This window comes from Otolemur garnettii, unplaced genomic scaffold (genome assembly GCF_000181295.1).
Source record: "Otolemur garnettii isolate 467f Iridium unplaced genomic scaffold, OtoGar3 scaffold00005, whole genome shotgun sequence".
Lineage (NCBI taxonomy): Eukaryota > Metazoa > Chordata > Mammalia > Primates > Galagidae > Otolemur > Otolemur garnettii.
In genome coordinates, this window is record NW_003852400.1 from 15,044,249 (window position 1) to 15,061,218 (window position 16,970).

The 16,970-nt window shown below is 36.6% G+C and overlaps 1 protein-coding gene across 3 annotated transcripts in view; it reads left to right on the plus strand.

Annotated features, from left to right (window-relative positions):
- DMTF1 (cyclin D binding myb like transcription factor 1) overlaps positions 1 to 16,970 on the plus strand; it is a 49,450-nt gene that overhangs the window by 4,231 nt on the left and 28,249 nt on the right. For all 3 annotated transcript variants that reach the window (XM_003782636.3, XM_023518806.1, XM_023518805.1), the window contains exons 2-5: positions 5,773 to 5,895; positions 7,818 to 7,934; positions 9,931 to 10,053; positions 14,725 to 14,819. In XM_003782636.3, the coding sequence (XP_003782684.1) occupies positions 7,826 to 7,934; positions 9,931 to 10,053; positions 14,725 to 14,819 (327 nt within the window). In that variant the 5' untranslated portion in view covers positions 5,773 to 5,895; positions 7,818 to 7,825. The remainder of the gene's footprint in view (positions 1 to 5,772; positions 5,896 to 7,817; positions 7,935 to 9,930; positions 10,054 to 14,724; positions 14,820 to 16,970) is intronic.

Consider the following 16,970-nt stretch of genomic DNA (forward strand, 5'->3'; position numbering starts at 1 on the left):
AGCACACTGGAGACCTCTTTATGAACAATTTAATTTCTTTTTTATATCATTCCATTTTTAAAAATGTCAATTTGATTAGGTATGCTGTCAGGTCATTCTAAGCACCCGTGGTCAGTCATTCATTTACCATCAGGTGTTACATAGTAGAAGAAATGCTTATTAGGTTTATTTACTGCCTTTTTTAGTGACTGCTGAGGAAATGTGTTTTAAAAATCAACATCAGTATAAATCAGATATGTAGAGATAATTTATATTTTCTTTCCAAGAGCTTCTGATAATGCCTTGCTTAAAAGTTCAGTGCTCAGGCTCAGTGCCCATTGCTCAGTGGTTAGGGCGCCGGCCACATACACCAAGGCTGGTGTAAGTACAGGGAAGAAAATTCCAAGGAGCTTGGGATTGTAGTCTAAAACGTTCTGCCTCAACTGTGAAGTGTTCCTATCTTAAATAAAATTGGAACTTGTGAAGATACTATATTTATTCTGTGGCCATATCTGTTAGCCCTCTTATGTACTCATCTTTAGGATTTGTTAGCCACCATCCTGTACAAAAATTTTCTATTTAGCAAAGAGTTTCATATCCTTTATTATACATTACTAAGCAAATGCCCTTTTAAGTAATTTGCTTTTATAACATATATGAGTCATCTCATATATGTCACAAAGTTTCCATCTACTTGGGAGGCAGAGGCAGGAGACTCGCTTGAGCCCAGGAGTTGGAGGTTGCTATGAGCTGTGATGCCATGGTGCTCTGCGCAGGGCAACAGCTTGAGGTTCTGTCTCAAAAAATAAGAGACCCAGAAGAGTTCTTTGTACTTTATATTTCTTTATCTCTTTCTTTTTGTTCTACCAGGTTATTATATATTAAGGTCTTACTCATTGGGAGCTATAAATGAAAACAGATAAACTTCTTCTCAAATGTAAAGATATGTAATAACTCTATTATAAATATTTTGTAGCCATATTTCAGTTTTTTGTGTGTTTTTTACTTCTAAAGTGGTTTTATTTTTGTCATTGACAACGTGCACAACTCTACAGTTTTATCATTTGGTTTCTTAAGTATTAAGCTGCACTACAAATATGTTTGCATTATAAATACATTTACATTTAAGAAATGTGATGTATTAAAGGAATCCTCTATAAACATAATTTTCTTCTCAGTTTATTTTCCTGCTTTGTTTCACACACAAATAATCCACAGTGAGAAATCTGTCAACTCTTATGACCTAGAAGCATATAAATATTTTGGAGTTTGATAGAAGTGTTTTTGTGATTTTATAAATAGCAATGTAATATTTTTAAAAAATAGTCTACAAGCTTAGATTTTTTAAAAAGAGAAGGTGGCTGTTTATGGTGTCCTACTCCTTGAGCCACAGGTGCCACCCTATACTTAATAATTCTTAATACACTTAATGACTGGAACGTATTTCTTGAGAAAGTATTTAATTGCTGTTGAGACAAAGTTTTTTAGGTAAACTGAAGTTACTTTTATATAATAAAAGTACACAGGAGTTTTGCATATTGCCTGTGTTTCATTCTATACATTATTTTTTAGGCCTTCATTTATAGGCTATAAAACTTTGAAAAACATTCTCAGCTAAGCACTTAGTTAAAATCTAAGTTTCTAAAAATTTTATTTTTCACTCAATACAAAAGTGATATAGTTCACACTGTTAACTGCCTGGCAAGCTTTAAAAAAACTATTCATTGGAAAGCCAATTATAAGAAATTTCTTTCAAGCTTTTTAAAAAAACAAAGTTCTGTCTCAGCACCCATAGCACAGTGGTTACAGCACCAGCCAACACATCAAGGCTAACGGGTTTAAAACCGGCCTGGGCCAGCTAAAGAACAATGACAACTGCAACAAAAAATAGCTGGGCATTGTGGCAGTCACCTGTAGTCTCAGCTACTTGGGAGGCTGAAGCAAGAGAATTGCTTAAGCCCAAGAGTTTGAGGTTCCAGTGACCTGCTACACCATGGCACTCTACTGAGGGCAACATAGATTCTGTCTCAAAATAAAAAAAAAGTTTTGATATACATAATTAAATCAGTTCATAATGGTGGCTAAAATCCTGCTTCCGGCCCAATACGACAAATTTAGTTATATATATTATACATAAACAATTCAGAATTGACGTTTACAATGGAAATGTCAACGAGTCATACATATCACTATTGATGGTTTCTGCTATATTTCATCCAGGTATAGCACATGTGTTCATCAAATAGACTGCTTAAGAAACTAAAGTTGTCTGAGCTATAAGGAATACATAAATATGAACACAGCAATGTCAAAGCATTAGAACTATTAAGAAATAAGATGCAATGCAAACGTATCTAATAGATCTAGATCCTTCTGTAAGCCACTCTCTGACTTATAATGCTATAATTTTTTTTTTTTAAGATAGTCTCACTTTGTTGCCCTTGGTAGACTGCTGTGGCGGCATAGCTCACAACAACCTCAAACTCTTGGGCTCAGTCAATCCTTTTGCCTCAGCCTACCAAGAAACTGGGACTATAGGCACTGGCTATTTTAGAGACGAGATCTTGCTCTGGCTCAGGCTGCTCTCAAACCTGTGAGCTCAAGCAATCTACTGCCTTGGGTCTCCCAGAGTGCTAGGATTACAGGCGTGAGCCACCATCCCTGGCCTGTAATTCTTTTAAAAAGGAAAATATTCTACACTATTGCTTGCACTAATTTCCTTGAATATTCTTGACTACAATGCAATTTTCAGATCTTGCACAGCTTGATATATCTCATTAGGATTTCTCCAGAAAGATTGTCCATGTTTTTAGCTGCCTTTAGTATTTCAGTAGCCTTGTGAAGCTGCCTAATAACTGATGGTAAGGCTTTGGGGTTAATTCGTACTTCACAAAGCTTTACACAAATTGACAAAGTTTCCATATCTAAGGCAGTATTAAAAATTCTTGAAGTCTAGCAGAAGGGCCTTCCATGGTCTCCCTCAATGCATTCAGATTTGCTCCTGCCCTCAGGTATTTTTTTCTTATTAGGGTATTTTGCTATTTAAAGATAACCTCCAAATGATGGAAAAGTACCAGAATGCTGCTATTATCAGTTACCATGTGTGCTAAAATTCTGTTTTTCTTTCCTTTGTTTATCTTACATCTAGTTAGTATAAAAATAGTATGTAGAGTATATCCCATTACAAAGGCAGAAGGGAAAAATTGAAAGTAACTAAGTATTTTCCAGTCATATATCACTTAATACAAGTTCTGACAGTTAACTTCGTGAACTTGCTACTGTGTGGTTATGTTAGCAGCACTGTACAAATAATTCCATAAGGTTTCATACATCGGAATCTTTTTTTATCGTCTCACAGTTGCGGTTGTGTGGATGCGTGATGGTATCTTGCAGAGTGGTGGTCATTTTTGCATGTTTTTGTGTGCTGTGGCAAGAATGTTGGAGCTTAGAGCAACAAACAAACATTAAATTTCTTTTTAAATTTGGCAAGAGTGGAAGTGAAATCAGAGACAGGTTAATAAAGTTTATGGGGATAATGCCTTGAAGACAAAAGCAGTGTAGAAATGGATTAAATATTTTTCTGAGTAGAAAGTGTCACTTGATAGGAGAGGTCATGGCTGCCAGTAACAAACAGAACTGAGGAAGACATTGCAAAAAATTGTCAAATTATGTGTCAAAATCATTGGTTGACCAAGTAAACAGATAAATAGGAAAATCTTTACTGAAAATTTTGGCATGAGAAAGGTGTGTGCAAAAATGTCCCAAAGCAAGCTCACTGATTAATAAAATCAAAGAAAAGCAGAAGTTTGCCAAGACCTTTTGGAGAGGCAAGAGAATGTTTAAGGCTGTGTTATATCATTGGTAATGAAAATTGGTTGTTACCAATGTGATCCTGTGTCAAAGTGCACAGTGGAAGTCAGCCATCAGCAGAGAAGTTCTGTCAGTCCAAATCAAGAGTTGAAACAATGTTGTTAACATTTTTTATGTCAGAGGGATTGTTCATTATGAATTTGTATTAGTCGGACAGTTAACCAAGTTTACTATTTGGAAGTGACGTGAAAAATTAGACCAAAAAACCACCAAAACTTTTCACCACTAACTCATGTCTCTGGCATCATGACAATATAGCAGCTCACATGGCATTGTCTATGAAGGGGATTTTAGCCAGTAAACAAATAACCACATTGGGAACTCCCTCCTTACTCACCTGATCTGGCCCCCAGTGACTTTTTTTTCTTTCTCAGATAAAGGAAATATGGAAAGGAAGACATTTTGATGACATTCCAGGCATCAGTAATAAGATGACAGTTCTGATAGCCATTCCAGAAAAAGAGTTCCAAAATTGCTTTGAAGGGTGAACTAGGCACTCACATCAGTGCAGGGGTAGTACTTCAAGGGTAATTATAGTGATAGTCAGCAACAAATGTAGTACTTGTAAATGTACTTTTTCTAGGGTGAGTTTGTGAACTTAATTGTCAGACCTCGTGCGTGCACACATAAACATCAAGGAATAAGGTTGGAAAGAGCTATATCAAAGAGTAAGAAAATTCTTAGTTTGGAAAGTTTATAGATGTTTTAACCTTTTAAAAACATTTCTCTCTTTTGCAGCCAGGCATCATGGCTCATGCCTATAATTCTAGGGCTCTGGTAGGCTGAGACGGGTGGGATTGCTTGAGCTCAGAAGTAACAGACCAGCCTGAGCAAGAGTGAGACCCCGTCTCTACTAAAAATAGAAAAACTAGCCAGGCATTGTGGTTGCCACTGTAAGTCCCAGCTACTTGGGAAGCTGAGGCAAGAGAATTACTTGAGCCCAAGAGTTTGAGGTTGCCATGAGCTATGATGATGCCACAACACTCAACCCCAGGGTGATAAAGTAAGACTCTGTTTCCAAAAAGAAAAGAAATTCTCTCTTTTTTGCAATAAGCACTGCTAACAAACAAGCTATTTTAAAAAGTGATGGGTTCAGAAATGAGAACAACATGAAATCCTATAGCTAACTGGAGGTTTCTCTAGCAAAATGTATACGTTTCCTTTGCTGATTCATTTAGGTAAAGTAATTCTAAAATACAACCATCCTAGAGGAGTTCTAATTAGAAGGGAACTTTTCCACTGTAATTTTGGCTAAAATATCCCCTTGGACCTCAAATCCTTTGCTTATTCTTGGTTGATCTTTGGGAGTGGAGAAAAAGCCTGTTAAAAGAAACCTTTAAAAACCATTTCAGTTTTCTTAAGGTTTCATACTGCATTCAAAAAACTTGTAATTTATCTTTTCTGACCCGATTGTGGTTTTTCTTTTCATAAATCCACCCCCTGCCCCCAGATAGGTCTATTCATGTGTCATCTTAAAAATGGTTTCTGAATTAATAGACATTATATAATTTTAATGCTTTAAAATGAAATTTGGTCATACAGAAGTTAATAACTCCTTATAAAGAAAACCATAGCTACTGGTCACGTTTATGGTACTATATTGGTTGATAAACCATTAGGTCACGTCATACACTGGTATGAAAGTCTATAGTTCATAGACCCACTAGCATAACTAAACCTTTTTTTCCCCAGAGAATGTTTGTATTTAGTAGATACAAGATCTCATTTCTGTCCTTTGTTCATTGAGTAATACTCTTCATGGCTGATTTCCAGAAAGTCTATCAAAAAAGAATTATGGTTTTGTCTTACTCTTCTAGTGTGAGATATAACAGAGGCTTGTGGCTATAGTGTCGTCAGCATACTGCTACTATGCAATTGTTTGTTCTTACCAGGCCTCATTGTATAATGCTGTTACTTTTTCAGACTGTTGCAGAGATAGGAACATGGGGGAGAAACAATCTGGATAACATGAAAGTAATGCTGGTGGCCAAGGGAAGGCAACTTGATTCTGTGGGAAGGGCTGTAGCTGATCCATCTGTTGTCTAGGTAAGTCTGCCTTTGTTGCAAGGACTTTATCTCATGATTTGCAAATTTCAGTCAGAACTGGATAATGAGGCTGGACGCCCGTAGCTCAGTGGTTAGGATACCACCCTCATGCACTGGGGCTGGTGGATTCAAACTCAGCCCTGGCCTGTTAAACAAAAATAAAAATAAAAATAAAATAGCCAGGCATTGTGGCAGGCATCTGTAGTCCCAGCTACTAAGAAGGCTGAAGCAAGAAAATTGTCTGAGCTCAAGTGTTGGAGATTGCTGTGAGCTATAATGCCAAGGCACTTTATGAGGGCAACAAAGTGAGACACTGTCTCAATTAAAAAAAACAAAAATCCGGATCATGATTTCCATTTATCTTTATTTTGGGAATAGCATCATTATCATTATAAAATGAATGATATCCTTTTCAATCAGTAATTTTTATAGTAAAATTTTAAATAGATCTTCACCATGTGGATGTTAATATATTTCCATTTTCTTGCCAAAGGAAAATATATTCACTTCAATAATAAATATACAAATGGACTAATATCTTGTGTATAAAAGTCAGAGCCAAGCATGGTGACGTGTCTGTAGGCCCAGCTACTTGAGAGGGAGCTCACTTGAGCTCAGGAGTTTGAAATTATAGTATACTAAATAGCTACTGTGCTCTAGCCCGGGCAAACATAGTGATAACCGTGTCACTTTTTTAAAAAAAGAAAGCCAAATAAATATTGAGTGATGAGTTGGAAAAGTATGTAAATTAGACCAAAAGTGAGGTAAATAGCGTTGAACATAATAAAGTGATTTTGGAGACTTCCACTAGGCTGGTGATTAAAATCCAAATATATTTCTCCCTGCCAATCATTGTGTTCTAAGACTCTGATCATTCAGTTTGTATAAGAGAAAAATATTTGTGTAGAGTAGAAGGTGAAGGCACTTTGAACAATGAAGAGTTTACTGAAGGCCTCATGCCACATCAGAAAAGTAATTTGGTCAATGAATGTATGCACTTGTTTAATATTATGGGGAAAAACAGTAAGAAGAATTACTTTGTGTTCCTATGTTTCAGACTCTAGAGCTTAAATACCTGTATTTTGGAAAAATTCTTAGATAAAGATTAAGAGTTTTAGTGAATATTCTGCTAAAGAATTCCAAAGTTTGAACACCTACAAAGCTGCCAGTAAAAACATAATTAGGTGGGTGCAGTCAGTCACTTTCCCATGTAATCCCAGTGCTCTTGGAAGCCAAGGCAAAAGAATCACTGAGGCCAGGAGTTTGACACCAGGTTAGGCAACATAGCAAGACCCTATCTCTACAAAAATGTAAAAAAATTAGTCTAATGTGGTAGTGCAGACCTGTGGTCCTAGTTACTTGGGAGGAGTCTAAGGTAGGAGAATGGCTTGAGCCCAGGAATTCAGGGCTGTGGTGAGCTATGATTAAGCCAGTACACTCCAGCTTGGGTAACAAAGCAAGACCAAAGGAAAAAAAAAACATAATCAAAAAGTGATAAGAGTTGGGCAGCACCTATGGCTCAAAGGAGTAAGGCACAGGCCCCATACACCGGAGGGGGCGGATTCAAACCCAGCCTCAGCCAAAAACTACCAAAAAAAAAAGTGGTAAGAGTTTGGTTGGTACAACAAAGGAATTGAAATAAAGAGATCCTCTTTTGTTGAATGTGGTAGAAATACTTTAAAAGTATTATAAATGCTGTTTTTAAAATGTATCAGAGCAGTGAGATTCTTGGAGATTATTGCATCTAATTATAAATGGGTAAAAGTTTATGAAAGGAAGTTTTTGAAATCTGAACTGATACTACAGGTAAATAGATAACCCAAATAAATTGATGGGTATTTTGGTGGAGGGGAGTCAGGGGGCACTTAATGTTATCTGGAAATAATTTTTAAGATCCTAATCTGGATTCTATTTTCGTATAGATTTGAGTATGAGCACAGTTGAAGAGGATTCTGACACAGTAACAGTAGAAACTGTGAACTCTGTGACTTTGACTCAGGACACAGAAGGGAACCTCATTCTTCATTGCCCTCAGAATGGTAAGAGAACTTGATGGCTCATCATCAACAAAACCCTGATGATACTTGTGACACTTCTGGATTTTTGAATTCCATTTCACTTTTGATCTCTATTGCCCAGATAAGAAAATAGGTGTCTGTGAGTGTAGGCTAGCACATAAAAAAAGGTTATCTCAGCCAGGTGTGGTTGCTCTCACCTGTAATGCCAGCACTCTGGGAGGCCGTAGCGGGTGGATTGCCAGAGCTCATGGGACCAGCCTGAGCAAGAACCAAGACCCTGTCTCTAAAAATAGCCAGACGTTGTGGCAGGTGCCTGTAGTCCCAGCTACTTGAGACAAGAGAATGGCTTGAGCCCAAGAATTTGAGGTTGCTGTGAGCTATGATGCCACTGCACTCTACCGAAAGCAACAAAATAAGACTGTCTCAAAAAAAAGAAAATGTTATCTCTTTGGAGTATGAATTAATTCATACTTTTAATTTTTTAAATATACTTTTTGTTTCTTAATTTACCATAAATTTTAGCCTTTATCAATCTCTTTGCTATTTTGTAAATAGTATCTGCTGGCTTCCAAAGATGCTGATGGCATAATTACAATACACTTTCTCCTTTATATCATTTGATATAGAGTGTATTTATAAAAGCAGTATATTTAGTACATAAGAAAATGTAGTCCTATCAGTGCAGATAGGACATTTTTTGTTAGATCCTGTGTTAGACTAAGAGTATCACACAACTATTTGAGTAAGATTTAATGTGATTATCTATAATGAATTAAGATTCAACAGCCTTGAGGCTGGTGATTCTGTCTCTACTCTCTACTTTATATTTATTTTGTTTTTAAGTTTATCTTCATTCAACTTTTTTTTTTAGACAGAGTCTCACTTTGTCACTCTCAGTAGAGTGCTCTGGCATCATAGCTCACAGCACCTCAAACTCTTGGGCTCAAGCAATCCTCTTGCCTCAGTTTTTCATTTTTAGTAGAGTTGGGGGTCTCAATCTTGCTCAGGCTGGTCTCTAACTCTTTAGCTCAAGTGATCCACCCACCCCAGCTTCCCTGAGTGCTGTGATTACAGGTGTGAGCTACCACACCCAGCCAGTTCTGTCTTTGTTCTTTGTACATAATCCCTGGGTTATTTAATTCAAATTCATGATTTTAACTAGCACTTATCTACTAGAATGACTCAAACTTCGTCTTTATTCTGAATTCTCTGTGCTTCTCATAAGCACCTTAAGTTCCACGTCCCAAGTAGTTCTTCATGCATTTCCTAAACCTCGTTCTGTTTTTTCCTATCCTAGTTAATTTCATTACTCAGTGGTTGAGAAGAAATTCTTTCTCTCATCTCCCACATCATTCCATCATGAAGACTCGTTGATAGTAGTAGTGTGCTTCTTGAATCCATTTCTTCCTTTCTATTTCAAGTCCACCTTAGTTGAGATCCTCATTTCTCATCAGGATAGCTCTCACAGTTTTTTAACTGGTCTCCTACCTATAATTCATTTTTCAAACTATTGATGAAACTGTTGATGGTTCAGAATAGCATAAGTTTCCCGTGGTTTCCAGAACATAGTATAGGTTTTTTCATTTGGCACGTAGGCCTCCCATCATTTCCCTCTCAGCCTCACTTCCTGGTATATTTCACATGTCTATGTTCCAGCAATACACAGTATTTTTATTTTCTTGACATATCTTAAGCTTTTCATGTCTCCATGCCATTGCACATATTGCGTCTGCTGCTGGAAGGAATAGTAATTTTCCCCTGACTTCCTTTTCTCTTTTAAGTTTTACGACAGTTCCTTCAAGAAACCTTCAGAAGTTGAATACTGTACTAGGCATAGAGAAAGCAATGTCCTTTTGACTCGTTTGCACAAGTAGGCTTAGTTAAATGAGCAAATAGGTAAGAAAAGTGTTTTAATGGATAAGAAAATTGTTGTAGAGTCGTTACTAATTAGAGATTTTGGGTTTTCTTCATTGGTTTGAAATTTTTGAGATGTTTGTTTGTTTGTTTCTTCCATTAGAAGTAGATGAAATAGACTCAGAAGATAGTACTGAACCTCCACATAAAAGGCTTTGTCTGTCCTCTGAGGATGATCAGAGTATTGATGATTCTACTCCTTGCATATCAGTTGTTGCACTTCCACGTAAGTCACTGTGTATTAAGAATATGGAGTTCCCTTTGAAATCAAATTTTAGCTTATAAGAGATAAGTTGGCATTTCTAGGTAAAGGATTCATTGCTTTTCTCCTCATTTAGTGAAAAAACTTCTTTTTAACTAACCATGAGTTTTATGTGCAGGCCCTATCTGTAAATACTTTTACATATATTGCCTAATTTAATCTTTTCAAACTTGTTTAATACCCCAAAAGGAGCCTTTTTAGGCATTATTTCCTAATCACATTCTTCTTACACGAAACATACAGTATAGTCCCAAAGGTAGATACTGTATTTTTTAAATGCACTATACATGTGCTTTGTACATAAAGATGATAAAGTGTTTTTCACATGTACTGTCTTCCCAAGAACAATATTTGCCCTCATTGAGAAAGTATGCTGTGCTGGGCACAATGGCTCACACTTGTAATCCTAGCACTTCAGGAAGCTGAGGCACGAGGTAGGTTGGATTACTTGAGCTCAAAAGTCTTAGAAGTTTGGGACCAGCCTGAGCAAGAGTGATAGCCCATCTCTACTAAAAATAGAAAAACTAAGCCGGTGTTATGGCAGATGCCTATAGTCCCAACTATTTGAGAGACTGAGGCAAGAGGATCATTTGAGCCCAAGAGTGTGAGCAATGATGCCATGATACACTGCCTAGGATGACAGAGTGAGACTCTCAAAAAAAAAAAGTGTGCTCTATACAAGGTACTGTCATTATTTTCTCTATTTTATAAGTGAGGAAACTGAGGCACATGACATTACAATAATTTGTCTAAGATTGTATCCAGGCATTCTGGTTTCTGTAGTAGGTACTCCTAACCCTAATGCTTATCCTGCCTCTAAGGCTATAGAGGACTACATGAATGTTAATAGCCTGAGTAGTTGATTCTCACAAAGTTTTTAACGTGTTCCTTTTCCAAGATCATTTCGAATAGATTGGATTCTATAAGAGGTGTATTTCATGTGGAATACTTACTGCTGGCAAAAGGCTACAAAATACTGAATGCAATGTTAGGTTATATTTCTGACTTGTTCAACAAAAAATATAGAATTTTGTTGAAGATGGTGGCCCCAATAAGCCAGAGTACATCTTAGTCCATAGTGGTGAGGAGGGGACACATGGCTATTCGTGGCCTTCCCCTACCACAAAGGAGAGTTTTTTCCATATCTGAGAACTTTGCACTCAGCATCAGGCAAAATCACATTTTCATCTAGTGAAAAAACAAGACTATGTTTTTAGCATGGAAAATTTTATCTTAACAAGTAAATATGTACTCTATTTTGAGTTAATGGTTCATTAAATTGAATAGAAAAGAAACCATTTTATTTCAATTTGCCATGAGTCTTTATCAAAAAAACTGTTAGTGTTAATATTGCTTCTAGTTTGTGGCATATACAGTATAACATTTCAAATTAAAGATTCTTTCCTCAGGTGGTGCCTGTGGCTCAATGGGTAGGGCGCAGGCTCCATATACCAAGAGTGGAGGGTTCAAAACTAGCTCCAGCCAAACTGCAACAAAAAATGGCCAGGCCTTGTGGCAGGCACCTGTAGTCCCAGCTCTTGGGGGGCTGAGGCAAAAGAATTACCTAAGCCTAGGGGTTGGAGGTTGCTGTGAGCTGTGATGTGATGGTACTCTACCAAGGGTGACATGGTGACACTCTGTCTCAATTAAAAAAAAAAAAACAAAGATTCTGTGTCTCAGAGTAGGGCCCCAGCCCCATATACTGGAGATGGCGGTTTCAAACCTGGCCCCGGCCAAAAACTGCAAAAAAAAAAAAAAAGATTTCTTTCCTCAATGATGATTCTTAAGTTTTTTAAATCTCAAGTAATTTGGCTGTCATGTTGTGATTCCATTTTAAAGCTTGATTGGCTTATCTGTATCAGTACAGGTGTAATTCTGTATGAATGTTTGGTTATTTTGATAGACATCAGCTAGTTTATTTGCTTAAAGTAGAATGCCTCATTCATGTTTATAAGTTCAAATAGGTATTCTGTTCTGTTTTATGGTGTTAAACTGAATCTTTTATAGCCTCGTTCACTTAGCTCAAGATAATACAGATATTTTGACAAGAAAGCACATGAGCTGCTTAGTGTTAATGTTGGGTCATAATAATCACCATATATGAAGACATTCTGGAGCCTCATAATTAGTGATAATAAGACTGATGAAATTTATCTGTCTGAGCCTTGACTCTCATGTTGTTCATTCTAGCTCATTTAGCACTTTTTGCAGGTATGTTACCACTACATTTACTCCATCCCCGATGCATAGTTTTAACGATATGGTGATTCTAATATTCATTTAGATGATTCTTTGAGGACATTAGCCTCTTTCTTTTATCTGTTTATTTACTCGCTTTACTTCTCTTCTTGTTACCTATTTGTGATCTTTTTCAGATTTGCTATTTTTCTACCACTACTTCTGTCTCTCCAGCTCATTTTCTCTAGTACTGTTTAATTCCTGCCATCTTTTTGCCTCACTGAGACCCATTGATCTTATCACTGTTTCATTGTTCCTTCTTCGCTTGCATCCTTTCTTTCCTCTTTACCCTGCTGCACTTTGATCGTTAATCATTATACTCACTGTCTTATATTTATCTTCAAGTACTTTTTCCTTCTCTTGCTTCATTGTTCTTTGGTGAAACCCTAAACCTGTCTAAATCTGTCTTTGCCTATTTGTATTTATACCAATGCAGCTAATTGAAAAGGATTAGAGAAAAATGGCACAAGCAAGCTGATTGGTCTCACTTTAAATTCCTGATCATGGGCTCATAATGCTGCTCACCAGTTCTCTAGTGTTTTTTGTCTCACTCTGAGAGGACTGCCCTGAAACTTCTTGATACTTCCACCTTTTTACTTTGAACTGGTATCCTTGTTTCCCAGTTCTCTGAGAAAATTAAAATAACTTGAAAATAATTTCTATAAACTTCCACTACCACAAATACACCCTCATCCGCATCTATGTCCATATATTCTATTCTTTGTCTTCACTAAGGCCCTATATTTACTAGATTTCATGCCCTTTGCCTACTCAAGGACATTATTCCAGTAGTTATTTCCTTTCTTCTGAATCTTCAGTTTTTCATTCTCCACTGGATCATTCCCATCAGCATTACAAATATACTGTTATTTATTTATTTTGAATAGTCCCTTCTATCTTTGAAAAGTCCCTTCAGCTCACTTTTGGATCTTACTCAGTTTCTCTCCTTGGTATTTATCGCAAAATACCATGAAAATTGCCTGTATATGCCTTCATTTCTTCTATTTTTTTGAAACTCTCTAATCAGACTTTCACCTTTTAGCCAAAACGGTTTTTCCCACGTCTCCAGAGACTTTCTTAAGTCTTCGTTTTACTTAATTTGTTAGGAAGTTTTGACAGTATTTATTACCCCCTCCTTTTTGAAACATTTGTCTTTTGTCTTCTAAGAAACCTATTTTGCTGTCCATTCCTTCTCATTTTTTTAGGTTGACTTGTTCATGTCACCTGAACCTCTAAGTACAGAGCACTCCAAGACTCAGTCCTTAGATCGCTTTCTGTTGTTTTTACACACTTTCCAGGTGATCTTAGTTCATGGTTTTAAATGCTGTCTAATGATAAACCAGATTTACTCCAGGTCAGACTGCTCTTAAACTTTAGATGTTGAGTAGCTATCTCAAACTAATGTGTTTAAAACTGACCTCCTAAAACTTCTTAAATCTGCTTTTTTAATAGCCTTCCTCATCTCATTAATAGCAGGTCCATTATTCTAGTAGTTCAGATTTTATGCAAAACTTATTTAATGTTACTCTTGGCTCTTAGTTTCTTTCATATCTGTTTTTTCTGCAAATCGTATTGGATACATTCACAATAAAATATATTTACAATTTGAACCACTAACCACTCTTCACTTTCCTTCATCCTAGTCCAAAGCACTGACCTGTCTTATTTGGATTATTGCATTAGCCTCTTAACTGATCTCATTCCAGCCTTTGCTGCCCTTTAGACTGTTTTCCTCCATACCAGCCAGAGTGATTCTGTTAAAATAAAAATTAGATTATATCACTCCTCTATAAAATCTTTGAATGGTTTTCTACTAAAGGGTTTACAATAACCTATAAGGCTTCTCAGTCATCTGCTGTTATTATTCAGTCCTCTATAGCCACACTGGCCACCTTGCTGTTGCCATGAGCATTTCAACATATGTCCTATCTGAGAGCCTTTACACTTGGCTTTCCTTGAAGTGTTCCTTAGGATGCTTGCAAGACTAGCTTCTCTCCTCACCTTGTTCAAATTCATGATCACTTTTTCTAGCCACCTGTCTAAAACTTCAAATACCCTCCTCCCCACCCCAACACATTCCCTTTCCTGCTTAGTATTTTCCTCCTCTATATTAATTACTATGCAACATAGTATCTTCTTCATCGTCTATATTTCCCCACTAGAATATAAAGTCTATAAAGGCAGGATTTTTGTTTGTTTTGCTCATTGCTATATCCCTAGCACCTAGATCAATATCTTGTAGGAATTAGGTATATAATATTTGTTGAACATATGAAATATTGACTCTATGAAGTATGTTAGGAAATTAGATGGTCATGTTTTACCATGGATATTTTTAGAATAATTAGTACTTGGCATTATTATTCTAGAGATAAACTACTCTATCTTTTCTTGAAGTTTCAGAAAATGATCAGAGCTTTGAGGTGACCATGACCGCGACCACAGAGGTGGCAGATGATGAGATTACTGAGGGCACTGTGACACAGATCCAGGTATAGTAAATCTTTTAACTGGCCTCAGGAGAATGATCCTTTACACATAGCTTAGTTGATTAAACAATGAGAATATATTTCATCTGACGAAGTAGCAGCCACAAAATTGAGTTGATTTATTACTTCATTCAGATTTCCAGTTCCCACCTAGAGTCTCAGTTGTAACCAAAGAGTTCTAAAATATATTCCCTATAGAGTGGTTTCCTTTTGTTGAACAAGGAGATGATGCATATGCATTTATTATCTACATGTAATGATCTCACTTGAGCTGTTAAATAACATTTGTAGTTGTGGTAGTAGTGTTTCGTGTGTAGAGGTTGGATAGGAATCAGACTTTACTGTTCCTTCTTACATGACCTTCTTTGTCTCATATGAGCTTAGCTAAATTACTTCTGCCAGAAGTAATCACAATTCTTTGTTCATTTATATATTTATCTTTGACTGATTGTACCTTTCTTTTTTAGTATCTTGTCCTTTTGGTTTATCTCTTCATTTAATAAAAAATATTTGGGGGGGGGTGCTTGTGGCTGAAAGGAGTAGGGCGCTGGCCCCATATGCTGGAGGTGGCGGGTTCAAACCCAGCCCCAGCCAAAAACTGCAAAAATATATGTATATTTTTACATTAATGAAACATCACAATGCCTTTTCATTTAAGAAGCATAATAGATGCAAATATCAAGGACAAAGGACATCGCCGGTGTGTGCAGTGTGAACCTTTTGCAATAATGAGCTTCAGAGTACTTCCAGAATCTCACAATTTCCAGGAGAGTGAGTCTGGTTCAAACAGCTTTGAAACAGGCCAGAGATCTTCATAATCTGCTCTTAGATTTTAGTAGGTGATTTGCATAGCAATTTTTTTTTCCCCAAGCCCCCTGAGCAGTTAATACCTTTTCTTCAAAATAGGGCTTATCAAAGTCATTCCAGATCCAAAGACTATGTAGACTCACTTTTGTCCAGTTTTCAGCACATTAAAGTACACGTGTATTATATGCAAACAGAGGGTGCCAAAAAAATACACATTTAAGAAAGGAAAAAAACTGTATTCAAATTGTTAAATTCATTGTATCTTATAATTGCAAAAGTCAGACATGCCTTGAGTATTACAGTTTTGGTTTTTTCTGGCTTAAAATATGTATACATTTTTTTGGCACCTTCTTTATCTGATATGGTTTACAACTTGATTAGTGTGAGATTCAGCAGTGACAACATTAGTGTTTGTTATAAGACAAATTACAAAGTTGTTTTGATCATTGCCTAAGAGTTAATTAGTTATAGTTTAATATTTAGCCTCTTAGTTATTACTATTTTAGTAAATGAAAAACTTTTAATAATAAGATTAACATAGGTTATTATTATTAACATATAATAGTCTATTAACATGGGTTATTCATAGTAGGTTATGAATTGAAAGTCAGCATGGTTAAAAAGTTCAGAAATAGTCTGCTTCTAACTGTGTCTTGCTGTAAACCAGGTGCAGCTATTTGATAAAGTTTGGTAGTTAATGTTCTGTCTCATTCCAGTGATGAGATTAGCTTGAAAAATAATCAGAAACCAGAAAGTGTCCTAATATATTGTTAGAAGAGGTCTTCAGTGGACTGAATATTTGTTTTTAGATTTCCAAGCCTGTACATATTATAGATGTGAAATCCATCCTACAACCAGCTCACCAAGACGTCATTTAAAAAGTAACAGCATATTAAATAAAAGTCTGAGTAAATTTTAAAGATATGTGCATAAAGTAGTAAAAATGGGGACAAAATACTATAAAGCTTATTAAAACCTATATACTATAATAGATAGATACTCTTCAAAGTACTTAAGTCTCCTACTGTTGGGCCCTGGGACTGGCCAGGTCTCCGGCCCACCTTCTTTAGTGGCCAGAAACGGACGCTGTGCTATTATCTTGCTCATAAACAATTACCCTTAGATGCCTTAGGGCTTTTTGTCTTAGCAGAAGGGAGAGAGAGAGAGACAATAGGGAGAGAAGCAGTTTTAGAAGAAGAATACATCTTGGCTCGGCGCCTGTGGCTCAAGCGGCTAAGGTGCCAGCCACATACACCTAAGGTGCCGGGTTCGAATCCCCAGCCCGGTCCCGCCAAACAACAATGATGGCTGCAACCAAAAAATGGCCAGGCGTTGTGGCGGGCGCCT